General features: G+C 63.0%; 1 protein-coding gene across 1 annotated transcript in view; it reads left to right on the top strand.

Annotated features, from left to right (window-relative positions):
• Positions 1-9,247: 9,247 nt before the first annotated feature.
• The window catches only part of LOC113611235 (mucin-5B-like), a 71,427-nt gene continuing 56,038 nt past the window's right edge, over positions 9,248-24,636 (top strand). The window contains exons 1-15 of the mRNA XM_027089896.1: positions 9,248-9,320; positions 10,873-10,947; positions 11,961-12,020; positions 12,196-12,457; positions 12,777-12,891; positions 13,256-13,346; positions 14,124-14,233; positions 14,356-14,569; positions 14,666-14,791; positions 15,015-15,132; positions 15,407-15,545; positions 15,779-15,889; positions 16,293-16,362; positions 16,473-16,610; positions 16,691-16,855. Coding sequence (XP_026945697.1) covers positions 9,248-9,320; positions 10,873-10,947; positions 11,961-12,020; positions 12,196-12,457; positions 12,777-12,891; positions 13,256-13,346; positions 14,124-14,233; positions 14,356-14,569; positions 14,666-14,791; positions 15,015-15,132; positions 15,407-15,545; positions 15,779-15,889; positions 16,293-16,362; positions 16,473-16,610; positions 16,691-16,855 — 1,867 coding nt within the window. The remainder of the gene's footprint in view (positions 9,321-10,872; positions 10,948-11,960; positions 12,021-12,195; positions 12,458-12,776; positions 12,892-13,255; positions 13,347-14,123; positions 14,234-14,355; positions 14,570-14,665; positions 14,792-15,014; positions 15,133-15,406; positions 15,546-15,778; positions 15,890-16,292; positions 16,363-16,472; positions 16,611-16,690; positions 16,856-24,636) is intronic.

The raw sequence follows: 24,636 nt of genomic DNA, 5'->3' as shown, positions 1-24,636 counted from the left end.
AACCTCCTACCCCCCAAGACCCTCAGCCCCGCCTGCTCCCGCCCCATGGCTTTCCGAGTGGTCAGTGGGAGTCCTGCGGGCAGGGCGAGGGTGACCCACTGCTCTGGTCCCCGGGGACTGAGGGGTTTCTTGGGATGTGGGATTTTTGGCTTTAAAACCAGAATGCTCTGGGCAGACTGGGACTACTGGTCATCCTGAGGGGAGCAGAAGTCCTGGGAGAGAGGGTGCTGGGGTCTGGCCCAGGCCGTCTGCAGCCCAGGAATGTCCGCTGGATCCAGTTTCTAGCTGGGACACCTCCTTCCCCGAGGGGGCCCTTCCGCTCCTTCACTGGGGGTCACTTGTCATCCCACAGGAAAGCCAGGGGCAGGGCTGAGGGGTCGTGGATGGAGAGAGGGGTCTTGGGCCAGAGGGACGTGGGGCGTGGAAGAGGAGAGGGGCCTCAGCAGGGAGTGAGGTTGCCCGGTGGGAAGCGGCCTGGGGACGACTTCCCAAGGGACCGTGGCCCATGGTCGAGGGGGCGGAGGCTCTAAGTGGCTCCCCGTCTGCTCGCTGAGCTTCCTCAGCTCAGTGGCGTGTGGTCCCGGGTGACTGCCACACGCCTGGCCGCGGGGGCCGAGCTCCTGGCCCAGCCCTTGGGGGTCCCAGAGTCTGTGCTGCCTCCGCCTGCAGCCCAGGGCTCGGAGCGGGTGTCCAGCCTTGGGCGTGGAGCCTGGATGTGCCGGGCTCGGGAGGGGCCTGCGTTGCCCCTGGGGCTCCCGAGAGCGCTCCAGGGTCTGTCCAGGGAGGGTGTCAGGGGTCCCTCTGCACACCCCAGCTCTGCAGAGCAGATGAGGGGAGAGAGGCGGCCTGGGCTGTGGGGACCGCGTCACTGAGGAGTCGTGCTCACTGCCTCCCCTGCCCGCTGTGTGTGCCTGTGTGCGTGTGTATTTGCACGCGTGCTCCTGCCTGTTTGGTGGGGGTGTGTGATTGCTTTGACAGCTACTGAGACAATGTTTCAGTTCCAGCTACAGTGTTTCAGCTCTATTGTTCGCGCGCTTGTTTTCAGAAGGAACTCCCGCCCACAGCCCCACCGACCAAACCAGAGCAGTCACTGCCGTGATTTCCGTCCATCTTTCTGGTCTTATCTTTACAAATCTGGGGTAGTGCAGGCACCAGTGTGACGCTCTGGTGAGCATTTCTCTCCAGATCACTGACCGGCTGCCTGGGCCCCTGGCGCTCACGTCCCTGGTCCCCCTGGGTAGAGACAGCATTGTCCCTGTCCCCCGCTGGGCCAAGCGTGTTGGGGCCTTGGTCCCTCCACCATTCCCAGGGGCCTGACCCGGGGAGGTGGGGCGGTGGAGTCCAGGCTCCGTCAGTGCTGGAGGCTCGAGGCCCCGCCGGCCGGACCTGGGGGGCAGTGACTCACAGCAGGTGTGCCCGGGGCAGCGGTGCCTATTTGCCTGCCTGCACGGTCCTCAGAGATTCCAGGTGTGAGTGGGTGCACGCTCCCGGCTGCTGTTTGCCAAGTGGGAGTTCCAGGCAGGGTGGTTCCCCGGCATCTCTGGGTTTCTGGCCCCAGAAGTGGGTGTCACACATGTGTGCTCTTAGAGGTGGAATCCCGCCAGCCCTGGAAAGGCTCGGCTCCACCAGCATTTCAGGGGTGCTGGCCTGGCCCCCCTGTGGGTCAGCTCCCCTCCAAGCCATGATTTTAATGAATGTTCCTGGAGATGTGTCTGATCTCTTCGTATTTATATGAGCCCGGAAAAGGGACAGGAAGCGGTCTTGGAGGGAGGAGGGGCTGGGCCGCCACCAGCGGAGGCTCAGAAGAGCACTGTGAAAAGCCTGCTTTCAAGATGCGCAAACACAGACTCCAGATTATTTGCAGGTATTTTCTCGAGGTGAGAGTGGCAACTTTTGCTTCACTTTTTTTCCCATTAAAAAATTGTGTTAGGGCTTCCCTGGTGGCGCAGTGGTTGAGAGTCCGCCTGCTGATGCAGGGGAAGCGGGTTCGTGCCACGGTCCGGGAAGATCCCACATGCCACGGAGTGGCTGGGCCCGTGAGCCATGGCCGTTGAGCCTGTGCGTCCGGAGCCTGTGCTCCGCAACGGGAGAGGCCACAGCAGTGAGGGGCCCGCGCACCGCAAAAAAAAAAAAAAATTGTGTTAAAATACATGTAACAAAATGTACCATCTTAACCATGTCTAAGGGTACATTTCGGAGGCACTAAGTACATTCACATCATTGTGCAAACTTCACTACCATCCACTCCAGAACGTTCCATCTTCCCAAACGGACACTCTGTCCCCATTACACACTCACTCCCCTCCCCTCCCCCAGCCCCTGATCCCCACCGTCTACTTTCTGTCTCTATGGATGTGACTCCTCCAGGGACCTCATGCGACTGAGTCACGCAGGACTTGTCCCGCGTCTGGCATATTTCACTGAGCATCTTGTCCCCAAGATTCATCCTGTGCAGCCTGAGTCAGATTTCCTTCCTTTTTAAGGCTGAATAATATCTCACTGTGTGGATGGACCACGTGTATCCCTTCATCCATCGATGGACACTTGGGTTGCCTCTACCTCTGGGCTGCTGTGAGCACAGGTGTGCAAATATCTCTTCGAAGCCCTGCTTTCAATTCTTTTGGGATACACCCAGAAGTGGTGGTCTAATTTCTATGAGCACGATTTTACACTGTGAACAATACCTTTTAAACGTGCTGATGGCGTTAGACAATCCCCAGCCCCCCGAGTGCCGATGTCCTTTTGTCCTGGGGTCAGAGGCGCCCACTCCACGTCAGGACCCTGGGGGCCACAGTCAGGGTTGTTTGGGCGGCATCTCACTTTGGATGCATCCTCCCCTCTCCCTAGAGGCTGACAGGACCGTCAAGGGTGACTTTTCCTTGTCCTGATGCGGGCAAGTGGGCGGGCAGTTCCCTGCCTGCAGATGGCGGTGTTTGGGGGAGGGGCTGGCACAGTGCTCTTAGGGCAGAGGAGGCTGGATTCTAGTAGTGTCAGCTGCTACCTGACCCCTGGGTGCCCAGGCTGCCTGGGAAGCTAGGAGGGACACAGATGCGGTTGCCTCCAGGGAACAGCCTCAATGGACAGTCCCCTCCGTCCCCCCAAGGAGGTGGAGGGGTGACCGCTGAGCAGAGGCATTGGAGGAAGGCATGGTGGGGAGGGGCTGGGGGCCTTTGTGTTTTCTGGGGCAGGAGGGGGCGGGCGGGGGCTCCCAGGAGCTGAGCTGGGCCCAGGGCGATGAGGGACTCCAGGGCCAGCACTGCCCCGCCCAGGCCTGGGCAGAAAGGGGCTCAGCTGTGGGGGGAGGGGGGAGCCACTGTCAGCAGCAAGCCGGGGTCTCACTGCCCTTCATCTACAGCTGTGGATCTGGGGGACCAGGTCAGATCTCGGGAGGAATTCTGTCTGCCCAGTGATGCAGGTAAAGAGACGCGTGCAGGAAGCCTCCAAATCAGGTCAGCCCTGCCATGAAACCAAGTTTACTCTCCGCTCCCTTCTCCCGCCGCCCAGAGAGCATCCCCCGTGCCCCCCCGACACCCCTGCCCGCGCCGCCGGTACCGGGGGGGTCTTGGCCCCTCGGCCCGGGGAGGCTGACCCCACCCATGGGCATCTTCCAGATGGCTCTCTCCCCTTCGGGCCCCGAAGCCAAGCAGGAGGGATTAGGACACCGTCCTCCTTATCAAGGAAGTTCCCGGCTTGGAGCAACTCTGAAGCCACCGTGCCCTTTCTGTCAACAGCATGATAATTCCTGCAAGCTGTCAGAGGTTCCCAGCGCCTTCCTGCCGAGGTGGCACCCACTTCCTCTTCGCGCATTAGAAGGGTTCCATCTGTCTGTGTCCTGAAGTCATTCTCTGTCACGCGGGATACGTGGTAAACTTTCCCCAAACCGCTGGTTTCCGCATCTGTGACATCAGGCCGCACCCTCGGCCTCACGGTGTCCCCTGCGTCAGGAGTGACTGTGGGTCACGGATGCTGAGCCAGCATTGATGAGAAACTGGGCTGTGATTTTAGGTGCAGCCAATAGAGGAAGGTGCTGCCTGTTCGACTGTCATGGTGCAGGCTAGGCTGGCGGTGCACCGAGGTTCCAGATGCGTTAAACTGTGCAAAAGGTCGAAGGGACGCCCCAGCGCGGCATCATCACCCCGTTTCAGGAAGAGAAAGCAGGAGCTTCACGAGGTCCTTCAACTCGCCTGAAGCCTCCTGGAGGCGACCGCTGCAAGGGCGGCAGGGGCTCTTCCGGGGGACCAGACGCAGCTCAGAGGACGCTTCCCTGACGCATCAGTTGGTTTTGTCCTTGGGGCAACCGTCCTCTGAGCAGCGCTCCTACGATCACAATTTTCCAGACGAGATGCCCGAGGCACGGAGAGGGTGATGTGCTGGCCCAGGGCTACACAGCGGATGGGTTTCAGGGCCAGGATACCATCTCCTCCCAGTGTCTGGAGCCCCAGGCCCTGGATTCGAATTCCTGTTGGTCCCTCTGAGGTCAGGTGCCTCCCATCTGTGTCATCCAAAAAGCAGGGATATAACCACAGTTCCTACCACTCAGGAGTTTCTGATTTTCTATGGACTGAATTATACAGTGAAGCCTCCAAGAAGTGTGCCCGGCCCACGAGGGCTGCCACCAGGCTGGCGTCCGAGACGGGGCTGGCAAAGTGTCCAGAGGGGCCTGGAGACACCCGTCCGCTCCGCAGTCTCAGCAGAAAACAGGCGCCACGGCGGACTGTCTGCTTTAAGACGTGCGGCTGGTCCAGGCCTGGCTCTTTCCCCAGGGCAGGGGGTTGGAGGGACCTGGCGTTTGGGGTGTGGGTGTTGACCTCCGGGTTGGAGATGTGCCCCAGGTGGAGAGTGGAAGTCAAGTCTTCCCCCACTGCAGCCCCTCCAGGGCACCGGGCTATAGGGGAGGGAGGTCTGGGTCAGGCTGCCTGGCCACTCCAGCCGGACAGTCTGCGCATCCAGTCAGACCCCGCTGTTCTCACCTCCTCGCCCTGGAGGGGAGGAAGCCAACCCCACAGAGTCCCACATGGGAAGGGCTGTGAAGCTGCCCCCTTTTTCTGCCCCTAAGCTGTACCTGTCCACCAGGACAGAGCCTCTGCCCTGCAGCCTGCGTGGGCTGAGGGAGGTGGGAGTGTCGGGTCCGGAGAAGGCTGCTGGGACGGCTCAGCCCCCAGGTCCTGCAGCTACAGCAGAGTGACCCCAACGGCCCTGCAGGTCACCTGCGTTGGGACCTCGGCCATGCCCAGAAACTGGAAAGGAAGGGACAGGCGTGGGGGAGGAGTGCCAGCCCAGGGCAGGCAATGCTGGATCCAGTGTCCCCTGCCTTGGTCACCTTGGCCAGGAACAGCTGGGCTGGGCTAGGCCAGGGTCAGGATCAGGGTCAGGGTCAGGCAGCCCAGGGTCCTGAGGGTCGTGGGGGCCGCTTCTCCATCATGTCATGTGTCCGAGGAGAAAGCTGTGAGGAACATGCTGCCCCCGGGGGTCCCAGGACACCACCCACCCCAAGAGGAAAGCGCTGGACTCGCACCTCCCACCCATAGGCTCCTTGCCCACCCGTGGGGCCCTGTTCTTGGCCGGATCCGGGCTCGTGGGCGTTTCATCCTCACCTGGGTCAGTCCCCCATACAAACAGGAGCTATCTGATGCCCGCTTCTGGTCCCAAATCAGAGCTGCCAGAGTGAGTCAGCGGCCTGGCCTGCATCCCATCCCCACGTCCCTCCACCGTCCTCCTGTTGCCATGGCAACGCTTGGGCGGTCCTGTCAGCGCTGGACCCCAGCCCTCTGTCCAAACAGGCACTGCCTTGCTCCCCAGTAAACCTGCTAGTTTAGCAGGTCTGGGTGGGGGGCTGGCAGCAGCCCAGGTGCAGGCTGTGCGGTCCCCCGGGAACCCGGGGGAACAAAGGCTTCTGGGGCCACCGCCCTGGGCGAGCCACATCCCCACGTGTGGCTCCCGCTTCCCACAGACAGCACCCTACTGTGAACCCCTGGACATGAACCCTCTTCCTGCAGGGGTTTTCATGGACCCCCTTTTCAGGTGAGGAAACTGAGGGTGGCCAAGGCTCACCCCAGCCGTGCCACTTCCCCTGTGCTGCCCTCACTAAGCGTGAAGGCCCCTGAGAGCAGGGGGGTGGAATCACTGCCCCACTGCTTTAAGGGACCCCTTCCAGCCCCCCACCCCTCCACAGCCCCCACTGGGCTCGGGGAGGTCACAGGGAAGAAGGCCCCTGGTTTTCAAGGCTGGGTCCCTGGTCCCACACCTGCCCCGACTCCAGACCCCCTCTCCATGGGTCCCTCTTATGGGGTTGCCCCACCCTGGGAAGGGATGCTAACCCCGGTGCAGGGCGTGCCTGGTGACTCAGATGGGTCGGGGCGAGGTGTGGACTCAGGCCTGTGCCCTACGCCGGGAGCATGGACACTGGTTGACCTGTTACCTCCCTGCCTTCCTGGGGTCGTGAGGGGGGGAGACCCGTGTCACTCATGCTTCCCTCAGCTTGGGTCTGCAGACCCTTGAGCCTCCCCACCAAGGCACTGGTTCCCAATGTCCAATATCCTAACCACAAAGCCCACACAGCCCTTCGGAGCCAGACTGGTCCCCGCGGCCTGCCCCTAGGGGCCTGCCCTGCTCAGCACCAGTGACGCGCTGTCAAGCTCTAGAGCCAGGCAGCTGCGCGGGGGAGGGGGAGGATGTGATACACCAGCCTGCAGGGGGGTGGGGGGCAGGGGGCACCGAGGTGGCGCCAGCTCCCTTCAACCGGCATCCACGCCCCCTGCTATGTGATCACCCGCCCACCCACCCACTCACTCACTCATTCATTCACTCACTCACTCATTCATTCATTCACTCGTTCATTCACTCATTCACTCACTCGTTCATTCACTCATTCACTCACTCGTTCATTCACTCATTCATTCACTCACTCGCTCATTCATTCACTCACTCGTTCATTCACTCACTCACTCATTCATTCACTCGTTCATTCACTCACTCACTCATTCACTCACTCGTTCATTCACTCACTCGTTCATTCACTCGTTCATTCACGGACTCATTCATTCATTCATTCATTCACTCATTCACTCACTCACTTGTTCACTCACTCACTCGTTCGCTCACTCACTCGTTCACTCACTCACTCACTCATTCACTCACTCTCTCACTCATTCATTCACTCACTCGCTCATTCATTCATTCACTCGTTCATTCATTCATTCACTCGTTCATTCATTCATTCACTTGTTCATTCAGTCATTCACTCACTCATTTATTACTCACTCATTCATTCACTCACTCGCTCATTCGTTCACTCACTCGTTCACTCACTCGTTCATTCAGTGACTCACTCATTCATTCATTCAGTCACTCATTCATTCACTCACTCGCTCATTCATTCACTCATTCGTTCATTCACTCACTCACTCATTCATTCACTCGTTCATTCACTCACTCACTCATTCACTCACTCATTCATTCATTCACTCGTTCATTCACTCATTCACTCACTCGTTCATTCACTCATTCACTCACTCGTTCATTCAGTCATTCATTCACTCACTCGCTCATTCATTCACTCACGCGTTCATTCACTCACTCATTCATTCATTCACTCGTTCATTCACTCACTCGTTCATTCACTCACTCGTTCATTCACTCGTTCATTCACGGACTCATTCATTCATTCATTCATTTACTCATTCACTCACTCACTTGTTCACTCACTCACTCGTTCGCTCACTCACTCACTCGTTCGCTCACTCACTCGTTCACTCACTCACTCACTCATTCACTCACTCACTCATTCACTCTCTCACTCATTCACTCACTCGCTCATTCATTCATTCACTCGTTCATTCATTCATTCACTTGTTCATTCAGTCATTCACTCACTCGTTTATTACTCACTCATTCATTCACTCACTCGCTCATTCGTTCACTCACTCGTTCACTCACTCGTTCATTCAGTGACTCACTCATTCATTCATTCACTCATTCAATCACTCGTTCATGCACACACTCGTTCATTCATTCACTCGTTCACTCATTCACTCGTTCATTCACTCACTCATTCACTCACTCACTCATTCATTCACTCGTTCATTCACTCATTCACTCGTTCATTCACTCATTCACTCGTTCATTCACTCATTCACCCACTCATTCATTCACTCACTCGCTCATTCATTCCTCACTCATTCACTCACTCTTACACACTCACTCGTTCACTCACTCACTCACCCACCATGTCCCTCCCCCACTCTCCTGTTACATGGGAGGCATTCTTTCTATCAGGTACCAGGGCATGAGGAGGGGATGGCTCAGGGGCCAAAAACCAGGTGACCAGCAGGAGCTTGGGACAGGCCCCAAGTGAGGCAGAAGCAAAGCTGAGAGCAGCTCCCGGGAGCCCCCTGGCCCCAGCCCCCGCCCCATCATGGTGGGGACCTTGCTCACCTTGCTGCCACTCTGCCCCAGGTAGAGCCTCCTGGCTGGGCTCACCTGTGGCAGTGGAGCCCCCAGCCTTGGGGGGGGGTGTGCGGACCCCTGGGACGGAAGTCCAGCTGCAGCGCCTGGCTCCCTGATAGGCCCACTGTCTGAGGCTGCGTGTCCATCACACCAGGGCGCTTTCTCAACCAGAGCCCATCAGGGCCAAGACCACTGGGCCAGTTTCTGGGCTCGTTCAGTCGGCATCTCTCCAGTGCAGTGAACTCAGCCATCCCTGCCCCCAAGACCACAGGCCCACTTGTGACTGGAGCTGGCCTGGGGTCACCCACCCAGCTGGAGCACAGCCAGGCTCCCAGGCAGTGCTGGTCTGGGGGCTGCACTGTGGGGCGGGGTCCTGTCACTGGGGGTGCCGTGCCCTGAGCCCTTCTCCAGTGAGGGTGGGGCTGGCCACAGCAGCCCCGGCAGCAGGGAAGATGCCAGTGGCCACTCCAGATGCCAGGAACTCAGGGGTCCGGCGGCAAGGGAGAGTGCCCGGGGAAGGTCCAGGGGCAGGGGCGTGGTGGAGGATGCCTGAGGCCAGGACTGGGGGACCCTCAGGGACCACGTCCCACCTGGCAGACACACCCATCCCTGCCTGTCTTCAGCTGCCGGCCAGCCCGTAGCCAGTGCCCACTGTTTATCTGGGTGAGGGGAACCACAGGCCCTGCCCCACCCTCCCACGTGAGGCCCGTGGGGCTGGAGCCAGCTCTGGGACTACAAAAGGCTCCTGCAGACGCAGAGCCCTCCTAAGAGGCCGCCCTGGGGACTTCTCCCCCCACACACCATGGGTGTCAGCCGGAGGAAGCTGGCCCTGCTCTGGGCCCTGGGCCTCACTCTGGCCTGTGCCCAGCACACAGGTAAGGTTCGTGCTGGCTTTCCCAGGCTGGCCCTGACCATGGCCCCTGTGCCCCCCCCAAATCCCCAAATCCAGCAGGCAGCTCTGAGGCCTTGTCCTGGGCTCTGGTCAAGCTGAGTGCATTCGTGAGCTGCTCTTCCAGCTTGTGGGGCTGGGGAGGGGTTCTTGGGGGCTGTGGGGTCCACGTGGGGGTTAGGGCTGGGAGCAGCCCAGCATCTATGAGCCCCTGGCTGCAGGATCTCATCCACACGTGCGTCTCTGCTGCTCTCTGCCCTCTGCCCCCTGCCAAGCCTGGTCTGAGCAGACTCTTGAACTCCTGGCCCAGCCTGGCAGAGCTGCCCACCTGCCTGGGACACCACCTCCCCCCCCCAACCCCGCACCGTGAATCCCCGGTCCAGCAGCTCGCTTTCCCTGTCTGTTTCTCTGTGGTGGGCTCAGTCCGAGGTGGAGGGTGTGATGAGGGCAGCTCACAGGCCCCACGGTCCTTGGAGGCCCCTTCCCATATGGGCCTGCACCTCCCTCCTCTGCTTCCCAGGGGATAGCAGGGCCCTGGATGGGTGAGGGGGGGCTCCCAGGCTCCTGGAATGGCAGCTTGGGGAACATGCCGTGTTACCCAAGGTCCCCACTGCCCCAGGCGGCCCACACATCCCGGTGCCCAGTCTCCCGCTGCCGCCAGACAGTCTCAGAACTGGGAAGCTCTCCCTTGAGTACTCAGGGCAAGGCTGCCCCACTGGATGTTCCCTGGACACATGGCAAGGATGAGTCCAGGTTGTCCCAGGTGATCTGAGAAATGGGGCCAGCACACCAGTGAGTGAGGCAGTGCTCCCTGGGTCAGCCCCCATCCAGAGGAGGGCTGGCCTCCCCTTCTGGGCGGGGGGCTGGGCACCCCCCTGCCATGCCAGCTCTGTGCGGGATCATGGCAAGCCTGTGTCTGGTGACATTCTGCACCAACACTGCCCGTCCCTGGGCCCTGCCTACCTGACCTCCACGGTGCTGGGCCCCGACCTGTGCAGTGGCCCGAGCACCCCATTTTGGGTGCAGCTCTGTCTCCGCTCTTGGTCCCAGATCCCCAACAGGCTCTGAATTTTCCTGCAGAGCTCCGGTTGCTCTGGGCCAGCTGCCGCAGACCCGCGGCTTTACTGTCTGCTCCCTCGGCAGATGCTCCTGGACGGGGGCTGCCTGCCTGTCCCCCTACGTCCCGAGCAGGGGACCAGTGGCTGGGCCCTGGTGGACACTCGGTGGGCATGAATGAACAGTGAACAAAGGAATGGCCCCTGGAGAGACAGCCGGGGTCACCCCGCATGCTCATGGGGCCGGGGACACCCCCACATGCTCATGGGGCCACCTGAAGGGGAGGTCATGGGAGTGGTGGCCCAGCCGTGGGCCCGGGTGACCTCCAAGGCTCGGCAGCCTGGAAGAGATCCTCCCAGTGCCCCCGTCCGCACAGAGAATCCCACCATCTGGACTTTCCGCCCCTCCCTCTGTGCATCCTCTGAGGGGATGTGCCTGTCCTTTGGCCGGCTCAGGCCCAGCGCCCTCTCCTCTTCCCAAAGGCCAGGCCCAGGACAGCACTGCAGAGCTCGGCTATGCGTACCCGGACCTCCCTCCTGCCCTCCAGGGGCCTGGCGGTGAGTGGCCCCCCCCCCCGGCCGGGCCCCCCCCCCCCCCCCCGCCCCAGCAGTCAAAGAGCCCTTGAAGGGCCATGGGTCACCTGCCTTGGGCCCTGCAGGCTGCTTGCCATCCCCATCCGGCGTGGCTGAGACAGGGTGACAGGCTGCCTGGGAGCTCACAGAATGTCCCTTTCTCCCTGGAGTTAACACCTGATACTCCAGCGGTGGCAGGGCAGGTGAGGGTCAGCCCACAGTGCGGCCAGACGCCCCAGAGCAAGGGGAGGCTCGGGGACAGACCCAGCCACCTCAGTTTGCATGTCCCCAAAAGGGGCTCCCAGGGAGGCGCACCTGTGCCTGACGTCAGCACCCAGGGGATTGCCCGTAGCTGCTGATGCGTTCGTTCGTTGTTTTAATCGGGGTATAGTTTTACAATGTTGTGTTAGTTTCTACTGTACAGCAAAGCGAAGTAGAGTTCCCTGTGCTCTCCAGCAGCTTCTCAGTTATTACCTAGTTTATACATAGTAGTGTATATATGTCCATCCCGATCTCCCAATTCATCCCACCCCCCTTTCCCCGCTTGGTGTCCATACGTTTGTTCTCCACGTCTGTGTCTCTATTTCTGCCTTGCAAACTGGTTCATCTGTACCTTTTTCTAGATTCCATGAATATGTGTTAACATACGATATTTGTTTTTCTGTTTCTGACTTACTTCACTCTGCATGACAGTCTCCAGGTATTGATTCAGGCATTTTTGAGATTCCGGGAGCAAGGAAGCCCCAGTGCAAACAGCATTCTGGGCCACGGGGTGTGAGAGCTGGGGCCCCTGGGTGCTCTGCTCTCAGCCCACAGTGGTCCCCGCTGGCCTTGGTGTTCACACCGGCCGGGAGGCCATATACACGGCAGAACCCGGAGCCGGATCTAGAGTCTGGCAGACCCGAGCAGTCGCGGAGCCGCCACAGCCTCTCGTGGGGGCTGAGCTGTGCCTGGGCGGTGGGGGTGAGGGCTGTGCGTCACCCGCCCTGTTTCCACAGGCAACTCCCTCCGCGGGGTGACCATCCACCCGCCTCTGAGGAGCACCCCCCTGGTGCGAGGTGAGACCCCGAGAGGCCAGGCGGGGGGCCGTGTTGGCCGAGCTCTGCCTCGTCACACCTGGGGGGCGGGCCGGGGGACCGCAGCTTCCCAGGTGGATAAGGGCCCAGGTTTCGGGACGTCCGGGTGTCCCAGACTCGGCGCCCTCGGAAAGGCCCTGCTCTGTTTGGCCCACAGCCCTGAACGCGGCGCACCGCGGGCGGGTGTGCAGCACGTGGGGTGACTTCCACTACAAGACCTTCGACGGCGACGTCTTCCGCTTCCCCGGGCTGTGCAACTACGTCTTCTCCGCGCACTGCGGTGCCGCCTACGAGGACTTCAACCTCCAGCTCCGCCGCGGCCCCGGCCCCAACGCCACCGCGCCCAGCAGGGTCACCATGAAGCTTGACGGCATGGTCGTCGAGCTGACCAAGGGCTCCGTCCTGGTCAACAGCCTCCCGTGAGTCTGGGCCCTGGACGGCGAGCATGCTTCTGGGCCGTCGGGGGAGGGAAGTGCAGTTGTCCCAAGAGTGGGTCCCGGAGCGGTGCCCCCCAGGCCCCCATGCTCGGCCCCCTGCCCCACCCAGGGGCTCAGGCTCTCCCTCTGCCCCTGGAAGCGGCCCCTTCCTTGTTCTTCTGATGCCAGAGCTCCAAGCTCTTGTGGGCATGTTGACCCTGTCATACGTGTGACTGAAGGGACCCTCCCTGCCTGAAGTCCAGACCTATGTTGCCCGTCCCCTCGTGCCCTATGGCGCCTCAGCTGGGCCCTCTCTCCGCAGAATTCAGCTGCCCTTCAGCCGCTCCGGAGTCCTCATTGAGCAACGCAGCAGCGGCGTGAAGGTGGCGGCCAGGCTGGGCCTGGTCTTCATGTGGAACCAGGATGACAGCCTCCTGGTGAGGCGGGGGGCCGGGATCGGGGGACCAGGCACATGCCTCCAGCCTGACAGCCTCTCCAGGGAGGGAGGAAGGGGCTCTGGGCGAAGGAGGGTGGGAAAGCCAGACATCTCCGGCCCCGGCAGCAAGGATGGGGCCCAGATGCTAACGGGGCCCCAGGGTCCACACCCCTGATGGAGACCCTGAATGTGGGGGTAGCTTCCTCCAGGACAGAGCCCCTGCTCCGGGTCCCAGCCGCGTGGAGCAAATGGGGAGGGTCCTCTGTGAGAAGGCCCAGCTGCTCCAGCCTGGGGAACCTCGTCTGTCCTTCTGGTCCGGGGCTGTCCCTGGCACGGCTGGAGTCTGATGTGTCCTCTCATTGCAGCTGGAGCTGGACCCCAAGTACGCCAACCAGACCTGCGGGCTCTGCGGAGACTTCAATGGCGTCCCCGTCTTCAACGAGTTCTTCTCCCACAGTAAGCCCCGGGGCGCGAGCTCCCCTCCCTGCCGCCTGCTCCAGCTCTGTGCTCCCTGGAAGCCTGCCTTCCAGGGTGCCAAGTCAGAGGTCTCGGTCTTAACACATGTGCACGCACCCACACGTGCATGCAGACCCACACGCTCAAGGTCCAGCATGCACGCGCACCTACACCACGAGCATGTGCACAGACTCGGGCACGCCCCAGCACACACAGACGCACGGCGCGCGCTCACGTGCACTTGCCCCCACCCCATCCCACCCAGCACACGCTCTCGGTGGGGCAGCCCCCGCTGAGCCCTCCCGTTCTCAGTGCCCGTCACACACCCTCCTCTGAAATCGAAGACCTGCCTCCATCCAGACCTTGTCTCTGCTTCTTGGTCCTTGAGACTTTGCCAGGCAGTGGCCTTTTATGTGACCCACACCCGCTGCAGCCCCGATCCCAGGGCCCCCACTGTCAGGCCCAGGAAGCCCCATGCAGAGCCCATACGTAAGGGACTCCCTTAGGGGAAGCCTGCCTGCGTGCCCAGCAGTGGCCGGCAGGGGCCCAGGTCACTCTCCAGCCCTGGGCCAGCGGAGCGTCAGTTAACGGACCTCAACCCGCTGCCCTGCAGCCCCGAATGCCTGGGAGTTCCTCATTTCATCTCCAGACTCCCCGAAAGTGCTGTGTAGCCGCCGCTTAAACTGGCGGTGTGGAAGGGGAAGGCCGGCGTAGCCCGGTCGCCGCGAGCGAGGGCCGCTGGGAGCCTGCAAAGAGCCCGGTGTTGTGCTCTGTCAGACATCAAGCTGACCGCCACCGAGTTTGGGAATCTGCAGAAGATGGACGGCCCCACGGAGCAGTGTCAGGACCCTGCCCCTGAGCCCCCCGTGAACTGCTTGACCGGTTTTGTAAGTCCCAGAGTGAACGGGGGTGGCGTCCGCCTCCCACGGCCCCGGGGACAAGCCGGGGAGGGGGCTGTGAGCCAGGGGATGTTCCAGAGCCTGGACTGAGTGCCCCGGCTTTGCCCCAGGGCATCTGCGAGGAGATGCTGAGCAGCGAGCCGTTCTTGGACTGCGCCGCCCTCGTGGACGCCAGCAGCTACGTGGAGGCCTGCCGGCAAGATCTCTGCCACTGTGGCCAGGCCAACCTCACCAGCTGCCTCTGTCACACCCTTGCTGAGTACTCCCGCCAGTGCACCCATGCCGGGGGGCTGCCCCTGGACTGGCGGGGCCCCCAGCTCTGCCGTGAGTGCCCTGTGTGACCCCGGCCCTGCCATGCCATCCCTTCTCGGGCCGGAAGCAGGGGCAGGGCGTGACACGTGCCCCATCTCCTCCCTGCAGCCCAGACGTGCCCCCTCAACATGCAGTACCGCGAGTGCGGGTCACCCTGTGTGGACACCTGCTCCAACCTGGAGCACTCCCAGCTCTGCGAGGACCACTGCGTCGCCGGCTGCTTCTGCCCTGAGGGTGAGCCGGAGTCCCACCCCCTCTGGCCCCCCAGAATCACACAGATGCATTGTAGGTGCTCAGGAAGGAAGGCCCCTCTGACGTGGCCCGAGGTGTCCCTGGACCCCTGGGTCTGAGGAACCCTCCAGGGCAGGGCCACTGTGGGCAGAGGGCCTGTCCCCTCCACACACCCACATGGCAGGCACAGTCCGGCACCTGCCACGTGGCCTGCCTGCCTCTGCAGGGACGGTGCTGGATGACGTCGGCCACACTGGCTGCATCCCGGTGCCCCAGTGCTCCTGTGTGTACAATGGGGCCACCTACACTCCAGGGACCGGCTACTCCACAGACTGCACCAACTGGTAGGACCCTGGGCCCCTGCCCTCCCCTTCCCCGGAGATGCCCAGGGACGGCCCCTGCCTTCTGGTCCCCCTAGATGCGCCCGGGCCGGCCCCTCTGGGGGCTTGTCCTCTCCCACGCGGGTCCCCGGGTGGAGGCCAGTGGCTCTCTGGGCAGGCGCTGATGGGCTCCAGTCTATGTGGTGATGCAGGCAGGCCTGGGCAAGTCTACCTGCCGTCTTGGGGGGGCGGGCTGCTCCCGGGGGCCAGCACCCACGTGGGCACTCCCTGCTCTCAGCACCTGCGCTGGGGGCCGGTGGAGATGCCAGGAGGTGCAGTGCCCGGGCACCTGCTCGGTGCTGGGCGGTGCCCACTTCTCCACGTTCGACGAGAGGCAGTACACGGTACACGGGGACTGCAGCTACGTGCTGGCCAAGGTACATGGCCCCAGGGTCCTCCCTGGACAGAGCGGCTTTCAGGTCGTGGGTCCACGTGTCCTTCCCCAGCCTGGGCTGCATGTGGGTGCCGCATTTGGGGCCACCTTGGGATCCCCGACGCCGAGTCCTCCAGGAAACCACCCGAGCTCTGGGCGGGCGGACGGATGGTGGGGAGGGGAGAGGATGAGGCGGGCTGGGGGCGCTGCGCTTTGCGTGAGTACCTGTGTTTCCAGCCCTGTGACAGCAGCGCCTTCACCGTGCTGGCCGAGCTGCGCAGGTGTGGACTGACCGACAGCGAGACCTGCCTGAAGAGCCTGACGCTGACCCTGGGCGGGGGGCACATGGTGCGTGCAGACCCTGGGGTTGGGGTGTCCTTCACGGCAAGCGACCTCTGCCCGAGCCCTTGACCCCACATGGGCAGCAGGTGGCCGAGGCATGGCCCGAGGACCCGCCCACTGCCTCCCTGCTTCCACCTCTTGTGGGTCTTTTGAGGGACGGTCCCCAAAGGGAACAGCTCAGGGGCTGGCAAGGGGCCTCCACACCTCCCCCACGAGGCCAGGAAGCTTCTCTGCTGAAGTCGACTTTTTTACTTTAGTAAATCTCTTTGGTTTTCACGTCGCCAAAAAGCGGTCCGGTCCTCGCGGAAAGCTTAGCGGAGCAGGCTGAGCCTGGGGGATGGGGGGCCAGGTCATCAGCCCTCCTCTGCCCTGGGGAGGCCATCGGGAGCCCTGTCATGTGCTTCTCCAGGTCTTTGTGGTAAAGGCCAGCGGGGCGGTGTTTGTGAACCAGATCTACACCCAGCTGCCCCTCTCGGCAGGTGAGGGCGCCTCCCTGCCCCGCCCCCTGACACCCCCGCCCCCTGACAGCCCCACCCCCTGACAGCCCCGCCCCTCGCGCCCACTGAGACCTGGTCCCCTGTGTCTGCAGCCAACGTCACGCTCTTCAGACCCTCCACCTTCTTCATCATCGCCCAGACCCAGCTGGGCCTGCAGCTGGACATCCAGCTGGTGCCCGTCATGCAGGTGTTCGTGAGGCTGGCGCCCCAGCTCCAGGGGCAGACCTGCGGTAAGAGGGTCACCACCCAGCACCCGAGCCCACCCTCCGCAGCCCAGCACACAGGGGCCTCACGCCACCCCCGCCCCCAGGCCTGTGCGGGAACTTCAACCAGAACCAGGCCGACGACTTCCGGACCATCAGCGGCGTGGTGGAGGGCACGGCCGCCGCCTTCGCCAACACCTGGAAGACCCAGGCCGCCTGCCCCAACGTCAAGAACAGCTTGGAGGACCCCTGCTCCCTCAGCGTGGAGAACGGTGTGTGTGTCCAGCAGCCCCGCGGGCCAACCTGGTGCCGGGGCCCCTGGGCCAGAGGTCTGAGCATGCGCTCCTTGGGGGCCCGGCCTGAAGGGGGCGTCAGGTGGTTGGTAAACAGGCGGACTCAACATGCGTTGTTCTGGCCGGTGAGCCCCGGGAGGAGAGGATCAGGGTGCTGGGGGGAGTGGAGGCCCACCCTCCTTGCCTGCTCTCCTGGGGGACCGGGCTCGCGGGGCGCTCGGGAAGCAGCCTAGGTCTGCTGACACCTGGCACTTCTTCACACGGAGCATGAGGGATTCCGGCTAAAAGGAAAGCTGCTCATCTCCATGTAGCTCCCGCCTGACGTGGCCGTCCAGCCTCGCTGACCGCCCCCCTCCTCTGTCCACAGAGAAATACGCTCAGCACTGGTGCTCGCGGCTGACAGACCCCCGCGGCCCCTTCACCCAGTGTCACGCTGCTGTGAGCCCCAGTGCCTACTACTCGGTAATGCCACCCACCTGCCTCTGCCCTTGGACCACTCGGCCACCCTCAGGGTCCCAGGGGCCATGGCAGCAGCGTCTGGGCCCAGCAGGTCTCTCAGTCTCCAGTTTCTCCCACCCCCATTCACTCACTCATTCACTCATTCACTCACTCACTCATTCATTCACTCACTCATTCATTCATCACTCATTCATACACTCACTCATCCACTCACTCATTCATTCATCATTCATCATTCACTCATTCATCACTCACTCATTCATCCACTCACTCATTCACTCATTCATTCATCATTCACTCATTCATTCGTCACTCACTCATTCATCCACTCACTCATCCACTCACTCATTCATTCATTCACTCATTCATCCACTCACTCATCCACTCACTCACTCACTCACCCACTGCTGTGGTTCTGAGTCAGTCCTCTCCTCCAGCTCCATGCTAGGCACAGGGGCTACACCCAGGGAGTGAGTAGCCTGCTGGCCCCAGGGTGCAAATGAGAAACTGGTGTCTAAGGCTGACACAGGGATGGACCGCTGGGTCACACAGATGAGGGGCTGTGGTCCTTCCAGCACCCCCGCCCGCCAGCCCAGGGGCGTGATGGCAAGATGCTCTGTGCACGTTAGTGGGACCCCCGTGAGGCTCGGGGAGGGGTCCTGGGGAGGCAGGGGCTCCGGCAGCAGCATGGGGGAAGCTCACCGTGTGTGGCCTGGTGTCCCTGACATCCTGATGCCCCCACAGAACTGCATGTTTGACACGTGCAACTGTGAGAAGAGTGAGGACTGCATGTGCGCGGCCCTGTCCTCCTACGTGCGGGCCTGCGCCGCCCGGGGCGTGCTGCTTGGCGGCTGGCGGGACGGCATGTGCAGTGAGTGTCCCAGGGTGGATGTCCCATGGCTCCCATCCCCCAACCAGGCTCAGAGGCCAAGGAGCGCCCAGGCCAGTGCCCCGGGACCCCATCAAGGACGAAGGGCTTGGCGGGAACAGGGAAGCCGGGGGGCCGGCCCTGTCCTGAGTGCTACCCCCTCCTGGCATCGTGCAGCAAAGGCCATGACCACCTGCCCCCAGTCGCTGACCTACCTCTACAACATCAGCACCTGCCAGCCTACCTGCCGGGCCCGGAGTGACGCGGACGTCACCTGCAGCATCAGCTTCGTCCCCGTGGACGGCTGCACCTGCCCTGACGGCACCTTCCTGGATGATACGGACCAGTGTGTGCCGGCCACCAGCTGCCCCTGCTACCATGGGGGCTCCGTGGTCCCCAATGGGGAGTCGACGCACGAGCAGGGGGTCGTCTGGTAAGAGCCCCTGCTGAGTGGGTGGCGTGGGCGAGGCTGGGGGGCTCTCTGACCACTCTCTCCTTGCAGCACCTGCACCCAGGGCACACTGACCTGCATTGGAGGCCATGCCCCAGCTCCAGGTGAGCCCGGAGTGGGGGAGGGGGCCCTCGGTTATCTCTGCATAAAGTTACCTAAGCTCGGGGTTAAATGCCCACAAGTCAGCGAGGCTGCTGGGTGTCAATCAGCGTCTCTGGGCTCAGCAGTGTGGGCACCCTGCCCACGCACTCACACGCTCACCCCGGGGCGGCTAAATTCTGCCGTCGGGAGACACGTCCCTCAAGTGAGCCTGGTAGGCGGCGTCAGGGTCCCCTGAATGGCCCCTCCCTCGCCAGTCTGTACCCCACCCATGGTCTACTTCGACTGCCACAATACCACGCCTGGGGCCGCTGGGGCTGGCTGTCAGAAGAGCTGCCACACCCTGGACATGGACTGTGTAAGTGTCCCCAGTGACCCCCCTCCAACAACCCCACACCTGCTCGGCCCCCATGGGCACCTGTGGAGAAGCCCACTCACTGGCCCCAGGGGACCCCTCCCCGCAGGCTGCTGGTCCTGTATCCCTGTGGCCCCGCTGCAGGCCCTGGGGGTCCACTAAGCTGTGTCTGCTCCCCCCCCATAGTACAGCTCCCAGTGTGTGCCTGGCTGTGTGTGTCCCCACGGGCTGGTGGCCACTGGCAACGGCGGCTGCATCCCCGTGTCCGACTGCCCTTGTGTGCACGACGAAGCCAGCTACGAGCCGGGCCAGGTCATCCGGGTGGGCTGCAACACCTGGTACGGGGAGGGGCTCGGACCCCACCTGGGGAGGGCTCCCTGCAGCGGGAGGTACAGCCCGGCCGGCAAGTCCTGCCCCCGCCCAGGCAGGCAGCTGGGCCTCCAGGAGGGAGGTTTGGGCCTGATGCCTGCTGCCCCTGCCCAGCACCTGTAAGAGCAGGATGTGGCAGTGCACAGACCAGCCCTGCCCGGCCACCTGCGCGGTGTACGGCGACGGCCACTACCGCACCTTCGATGGGCAGCGCTACAGCTTCAGCGGGGACTGCGAGTACACGCTGCTTCAGGTGTGTGGCTGCCGAGCCCTCCCGCCGCCCCGCACCCTGCTGTACTGCCCCGCGGTGCACGCTCAGTCCCATCCCGGCCTCCTTAGGACCACTGTGGGGGGGACGGCAGCGCCCAGGACGGCTTCCATGTCATCACCGAGAACGTCCCCTGTGGCACCACGGGGGCCACCTGCTCCAAGGCCATCAAGATCTTCCTGGGGGTGAGCAGTGGGTGGGGGCCTTGGTGGGGAGCCCCCAGGAAGGCCGCGCTCCCATGGCCGAGCTGGGACAGGGGCCGCAGGGCCATGGACCCATTCGACAGGTAGCCAGGGTCCTCACCCAGACACTCGCTGGTCCTGCTCCATGCAGAGCTACGAGCTGAAGCTGAGTGACGGGAACATGGAGGTGATCGAGAAGGAACAGGGGCAGCTGCCGCCCTTCTCCATTCGCCAGATGGGCAACTACCTGGTGGTAGACATGGATGTCAGCCTGGTGTTGCTGTGGGACAAGGGGACCAGCATCTTCCTCACACTCAGCCCCGAGTTCAAGGTGAGGCCCTGCCCAGGAAGGGCGACGCCCTCACCCCAGACCAAGGGCCGGCCGGAGACGGGGGTGCGGGTGGGGGAGAGACAGAGGAGATGATAGAAAAACAGAGAGACACAGAGAGTTATAGAGAGACAGAGAGACAGACAGAGAGACACAGAGAGATATAGAGAGACAGAGAGACAGACAGACAGAAACCGAGAGGCAGAGAGACAGAGAGGAGGTGACAGTAGGAGACCCTCAGCCGTGCCCGGGTCCTGCAGCTGCTGGAAGAAACGATCCCTAACTGGTGGCCCTTCTCTCGCAGTCTGGACACTAAGTCCAACCAGGTGCCCCAGCGCCACGTTCCCTCCAGAGGCTCAAGGGGAGAATCCTTCCCGCCTCCTCCAGCTTCCGTGGCCCCAGGCGCCCCGTCAGCCCAACCTCTGCATACGACGTCCCTTTACTGTCTTCACTCTGTGTGTGTCCCTCGTCCTGTAAGGACGCCGGCCACTGGATCAGCCACCCCAGTCCAGGATGCCCTCATCCTAACTGGATTGCATCCGCAGAGACCCTCCTTCTGCTTTGGGCCAACTCGTGGGTCCCGGGTCAGGACCTGAGCCTGTCTTTGGGGGACGCTCCGTAGCCACTAGGCTGCTTCTCCTGTGCCCTCCCCTCCTGGAGACTTCAGAGCCCAGTGGGGCTCTTCCTGAGGGCCCCGGGGTGGGGGGGAGCGAGTGAGGTCGCAGGGCCCCTCCTGCGCTTGCCCTGAGCCTGCGCCGTCTCTACGTCTGTCCGTCCACAGGGGAGGGTCTGCGGGCTGTGCGGGAACTTTGACGACAACGCCCTCAACGACTTCACCACGCGGAGCCAGTCCGTGGTGGGCGACGTGCTGGAGTTCGGCAACAGCTGGAAATTCTCCCCGTCCTGCCCGGACGCCCAGGCCCCCAAGGACCCCTGCACCGCCAACCCGTACCGCAAGTCCTGGGCCCAGAAGCAGTGCAGCATCATCAACAGCGCCACCTTCAGCGCCTGCCACGCCCACGTACGCGGGGCGCTCCTCCAGGCACCTGGGGAAGAAGGGACAGAAATGGGAGCAGTGGCTCTTTGCCGCCCTCTAGGGCCAGCTGTGGCCATGAGGACCCGTCTGGCTGGCCTCGTGGGACAACGAGCTCCAGGGGAAACCGGCCCAGGCCGACACCAGCTGCACTGATTCCCTGGAGCCCACAGGGATGGCGGGTCCCTTGGCATCTGAAGCCCCTCTCTCCCGTAGGTGGAATCGGCCAGGTACTACGAGGCCTGCGTGAGCGACGCATGCGCCTGCGACTCAGGGGGCGACTGCGAGTGTTTCTGCACGGCTGTGGCCGCCTACGCCCAGGCCTGCCACGAAGCGGGTGTGTGCGTGTCCTGGCGGACCCCGGACATCTGCCGTGAGTGCCCACGGATGTGTCCGCCGGGGTGGGGCGGAGACACAGAGAGTGACAAGAGTGGTATTGAATGTGCGAGGGGAGGAAGGGCTTGAAGGGAATCAGCAGAGCACCCCCCCTCCATGGAGCCTGGCCGCAGTGGGTGGGCGTCCCTGACAAGCCAGCCAGCCCCCCTCCCCACTGCCCCCCCTTGCCCCTGGGCATCCCAGGCCCATGTCCTCTGAAGCCGCGTCCGGGAGGCACAGAGGAGGGACGCGTCTTCAGAACAGCTCGCAGGACTTGGTCAAGGACCGGGCTACGGGGGAGCCCCCGGGGCTGTCCTTGCAAGGGCGGCACTCCACCTGGGGCCCCCTGGGCCGAGCGCCTGGCCCTGAGTCCGCCCCCGTTGTCCGCAGCCCTCTTCTGCGACTACTACAACCCCAAGGGCCACTGCGAGTGGCACTACCAGCCCTGCGGGGCCCCCTACCTGAGGACCTGCCGGAACCCCCGCGGCCAGTACCTGCACGACGTCCGTGGCCTGGAAGGTGCGCTGCTGCCCTGCTGGTCTGGGCGGGGCCGTGCTGGGGAGACGGTGGTTGGGGCCAAGGTTTGTCCTGGGGATCCAGGCTGGGCGGCTCCTGACCCCTCGGGGTGCTTTTGTGGCCATAGCCTCAAGCTCCCCATGGTGTGGTGGGGTCCAGGGCTGGGGGCTGAGTCGAGGCGGGGCTGAGGCACTGGGCAGTTGGTGTGGCTGGGACTCAGGCCTCTCTGGTCCCCAGGCTGCTACCCCAAGTGCCCATCAGAGGCCCCCATCTTCGATGAGGACCAGATGCGATGTGTAGCTTCATGCCCAACCCCGACCCCACCACTGCCCTGCCGCGTCCAGGGCAAGTCCTACCGGCCGGGCTCTGTGGTGCCCTCGGAAAAGAACTGCCACCACTGGTGAGGCGCTTGGCGGGAGCCGCGAGGACCCTGGAGCACGTGGGGGATTCGCCCAGCCTCCGCTACTGGGGAAAGGCCCCACCTGGCCACCCCCCAGCAGAGCCTCCCTCCTTCAGGGCCAGAGGGTGCCCCAGCCTGGGTTTTCTGTGGGGTCCAACAGGGAGCTTCCTTTATGCAGGATGAGGGTGGGGGGTCTGGGGGTGAAGAAAGGGGCCAGAGGGGAAGCTGAGTCATGACACGGCCCAAGGACCTCTGGGAAGACACCCTGGAGAGGGAGTGGCCTTCAGAAGGTTCAGGGGGCTCAGTGGCCATGCTCAAGCTGCCTTCTCTGGTCATTGATAGGAAGGGCTCCCTGAGAGGGCGTGACCTCTGGGGCTGAGGCGTGGCCCCCAGGGACCCCAGTGGGGCTTCCCCTGCCTGCCTGCCCCTGGGTGAGTCTCCACCCCCAGACTCATCTCCCTTCTGTCGCCAGCGTTTGCACCGAGAGCGGCGTGCAGTGCACCTACCACTCTGAGGGTGAGTGGTGGGCGGCCCTCCTTGCGCCCGGGGTCTCGGGTCCCCACCTGCGCCCCGGCCCCCTAACCGCCTGGCTGCTGTCCTCCCCACAGCCTGTGTCTGCACCTACGACGGGAGGCGCTTCCGTCCCAGGGAAGTCATCTACCACACGACAGACGGCACGGGGGGCTGCATCTTCGCCCACTGTGGGGCTAACGGCACCATCGAGAGGAGGGTCGAAGACTGCAACACTACCACCCCCACCCCCCAAACCACCTTCGCCTTCTCTACACCGATCAGTAAGGCAGACAGGCGGGGTGCCGACCGGGTGGTGCCGTCCCCCCACCCCTGGCCCCGAGCGGCAGGAAGGAGCCGGGACGGGACAGAGGGCATGTCCCTGTGCCGGTCAGCCCGCAGCCACCGCGAAGCTGGCAGGACCCGTGTCCCCAGTCATGCTCTCAGGGCTGCGGCACCCAGCATGGGGCAGGGGCTGTGAGCAAAGGTACCCAAGGTTAGCTCCTGGGGAGAGGACCACGGGAAGCCGGCTGGGGAGTCCCTGCCTGGATCCACTGCTCTCCGATCGCCTTGCGTCGCACCAGGGCCAGGCACCTCCGCGTCCTAACCTCTTCTAAGGGTGACTTAGGGCCTTATTAGAGCTTCCCCCGAGGGTGAAGAGCCCCTGTAGCTCTGGCTTTAGATTCCGGGGCGCTTAATTCACCCCTTGACTCAGCTGCAGTGAGCTTTACCCCTGCCAGGTTTGGGCATATCCCGGACGCTTGGCGACTGCCCTGTCTCCCAAGTTCCCGTCATGGGTGGAGACAGACAGGCAGCTGGCACTGACAGAGGGGGCGGGGGGGCTGTCCTCAAGGAGTGTGGGGAGCCCTGGCCCCTGACGCTCGCCCTTTCTCTCCTGCCCTCAGTCGTGAGCTCGACGCTTCCACCCAGCACACACCCCAGCCCGTCCGAAAAGACAGCACATGCTCCGAGCTCGGCCCCGGCCACCACCCCGGGCACATCCCCTGGACCAACCCCTCCCACAGCCTCCGCCCCGCCCTCGTCCCGGCCCCGCTGTGGGGAGGAATGCCAGTGGTCGCCATGGCTGGATGTCAGCCGTCCGGGATGGGGCATAGACAGCGGTGACTTTGACACGCTGGAGAACCTCCGTGCCTATGGGTACCGGGTTTGCCGAGCACCGAGGGCAGTGGAGTGCCGAGCCGAGAACCACCCAGACGTCGGCATCCAGACGCTGGGCCAGGTGGTGCAGTGCAGCCCAGAAGTGGGCTTGGTGTGTCGGAACCGGGACCAGAAGGGCAAGTTCAGGATGTGCCTCAACTACGAGGTGCGCATGCTGTGCTGTGAGCCCCAGAAAGGCTGCCCTGTCACACGTGTCACAGTTCCCAGCACCTCAAGTGTGAGTGTCACCAGCCAGACAGGGACCACCTTCCATGAGGCCACATCCAGTGCAACCACGGTGCAGACAACCAGTTCAACCGCAGTGCCTATAAGCAGCACCACCACTGTGGAGACAACCGGCCCAACCACAGCTCCTACAACCAGCACCA

This window comes from Aethalodelphis obliquidens, unplaced genomic scaffold, assembly GCF_003676395.1.
Source record: "Aethalodelphis obliquidens isolate GAN/ISIS:26980383/991018 unplaced genomic scaffold, ASM367639v1 scaffold69, whole genome shotgun sequence".
In the NCBI taxonomy this organism is placed as follows: Eukaryota; Metazoa; Chordata; class Mammalia; order Artiodactyla; family Delphinidae; genus Aethalodelphis; species Aethalodelphis obliquidens.
This window is presented reverse-complemented; position numbering and strand designations above follow the sequence as displayed.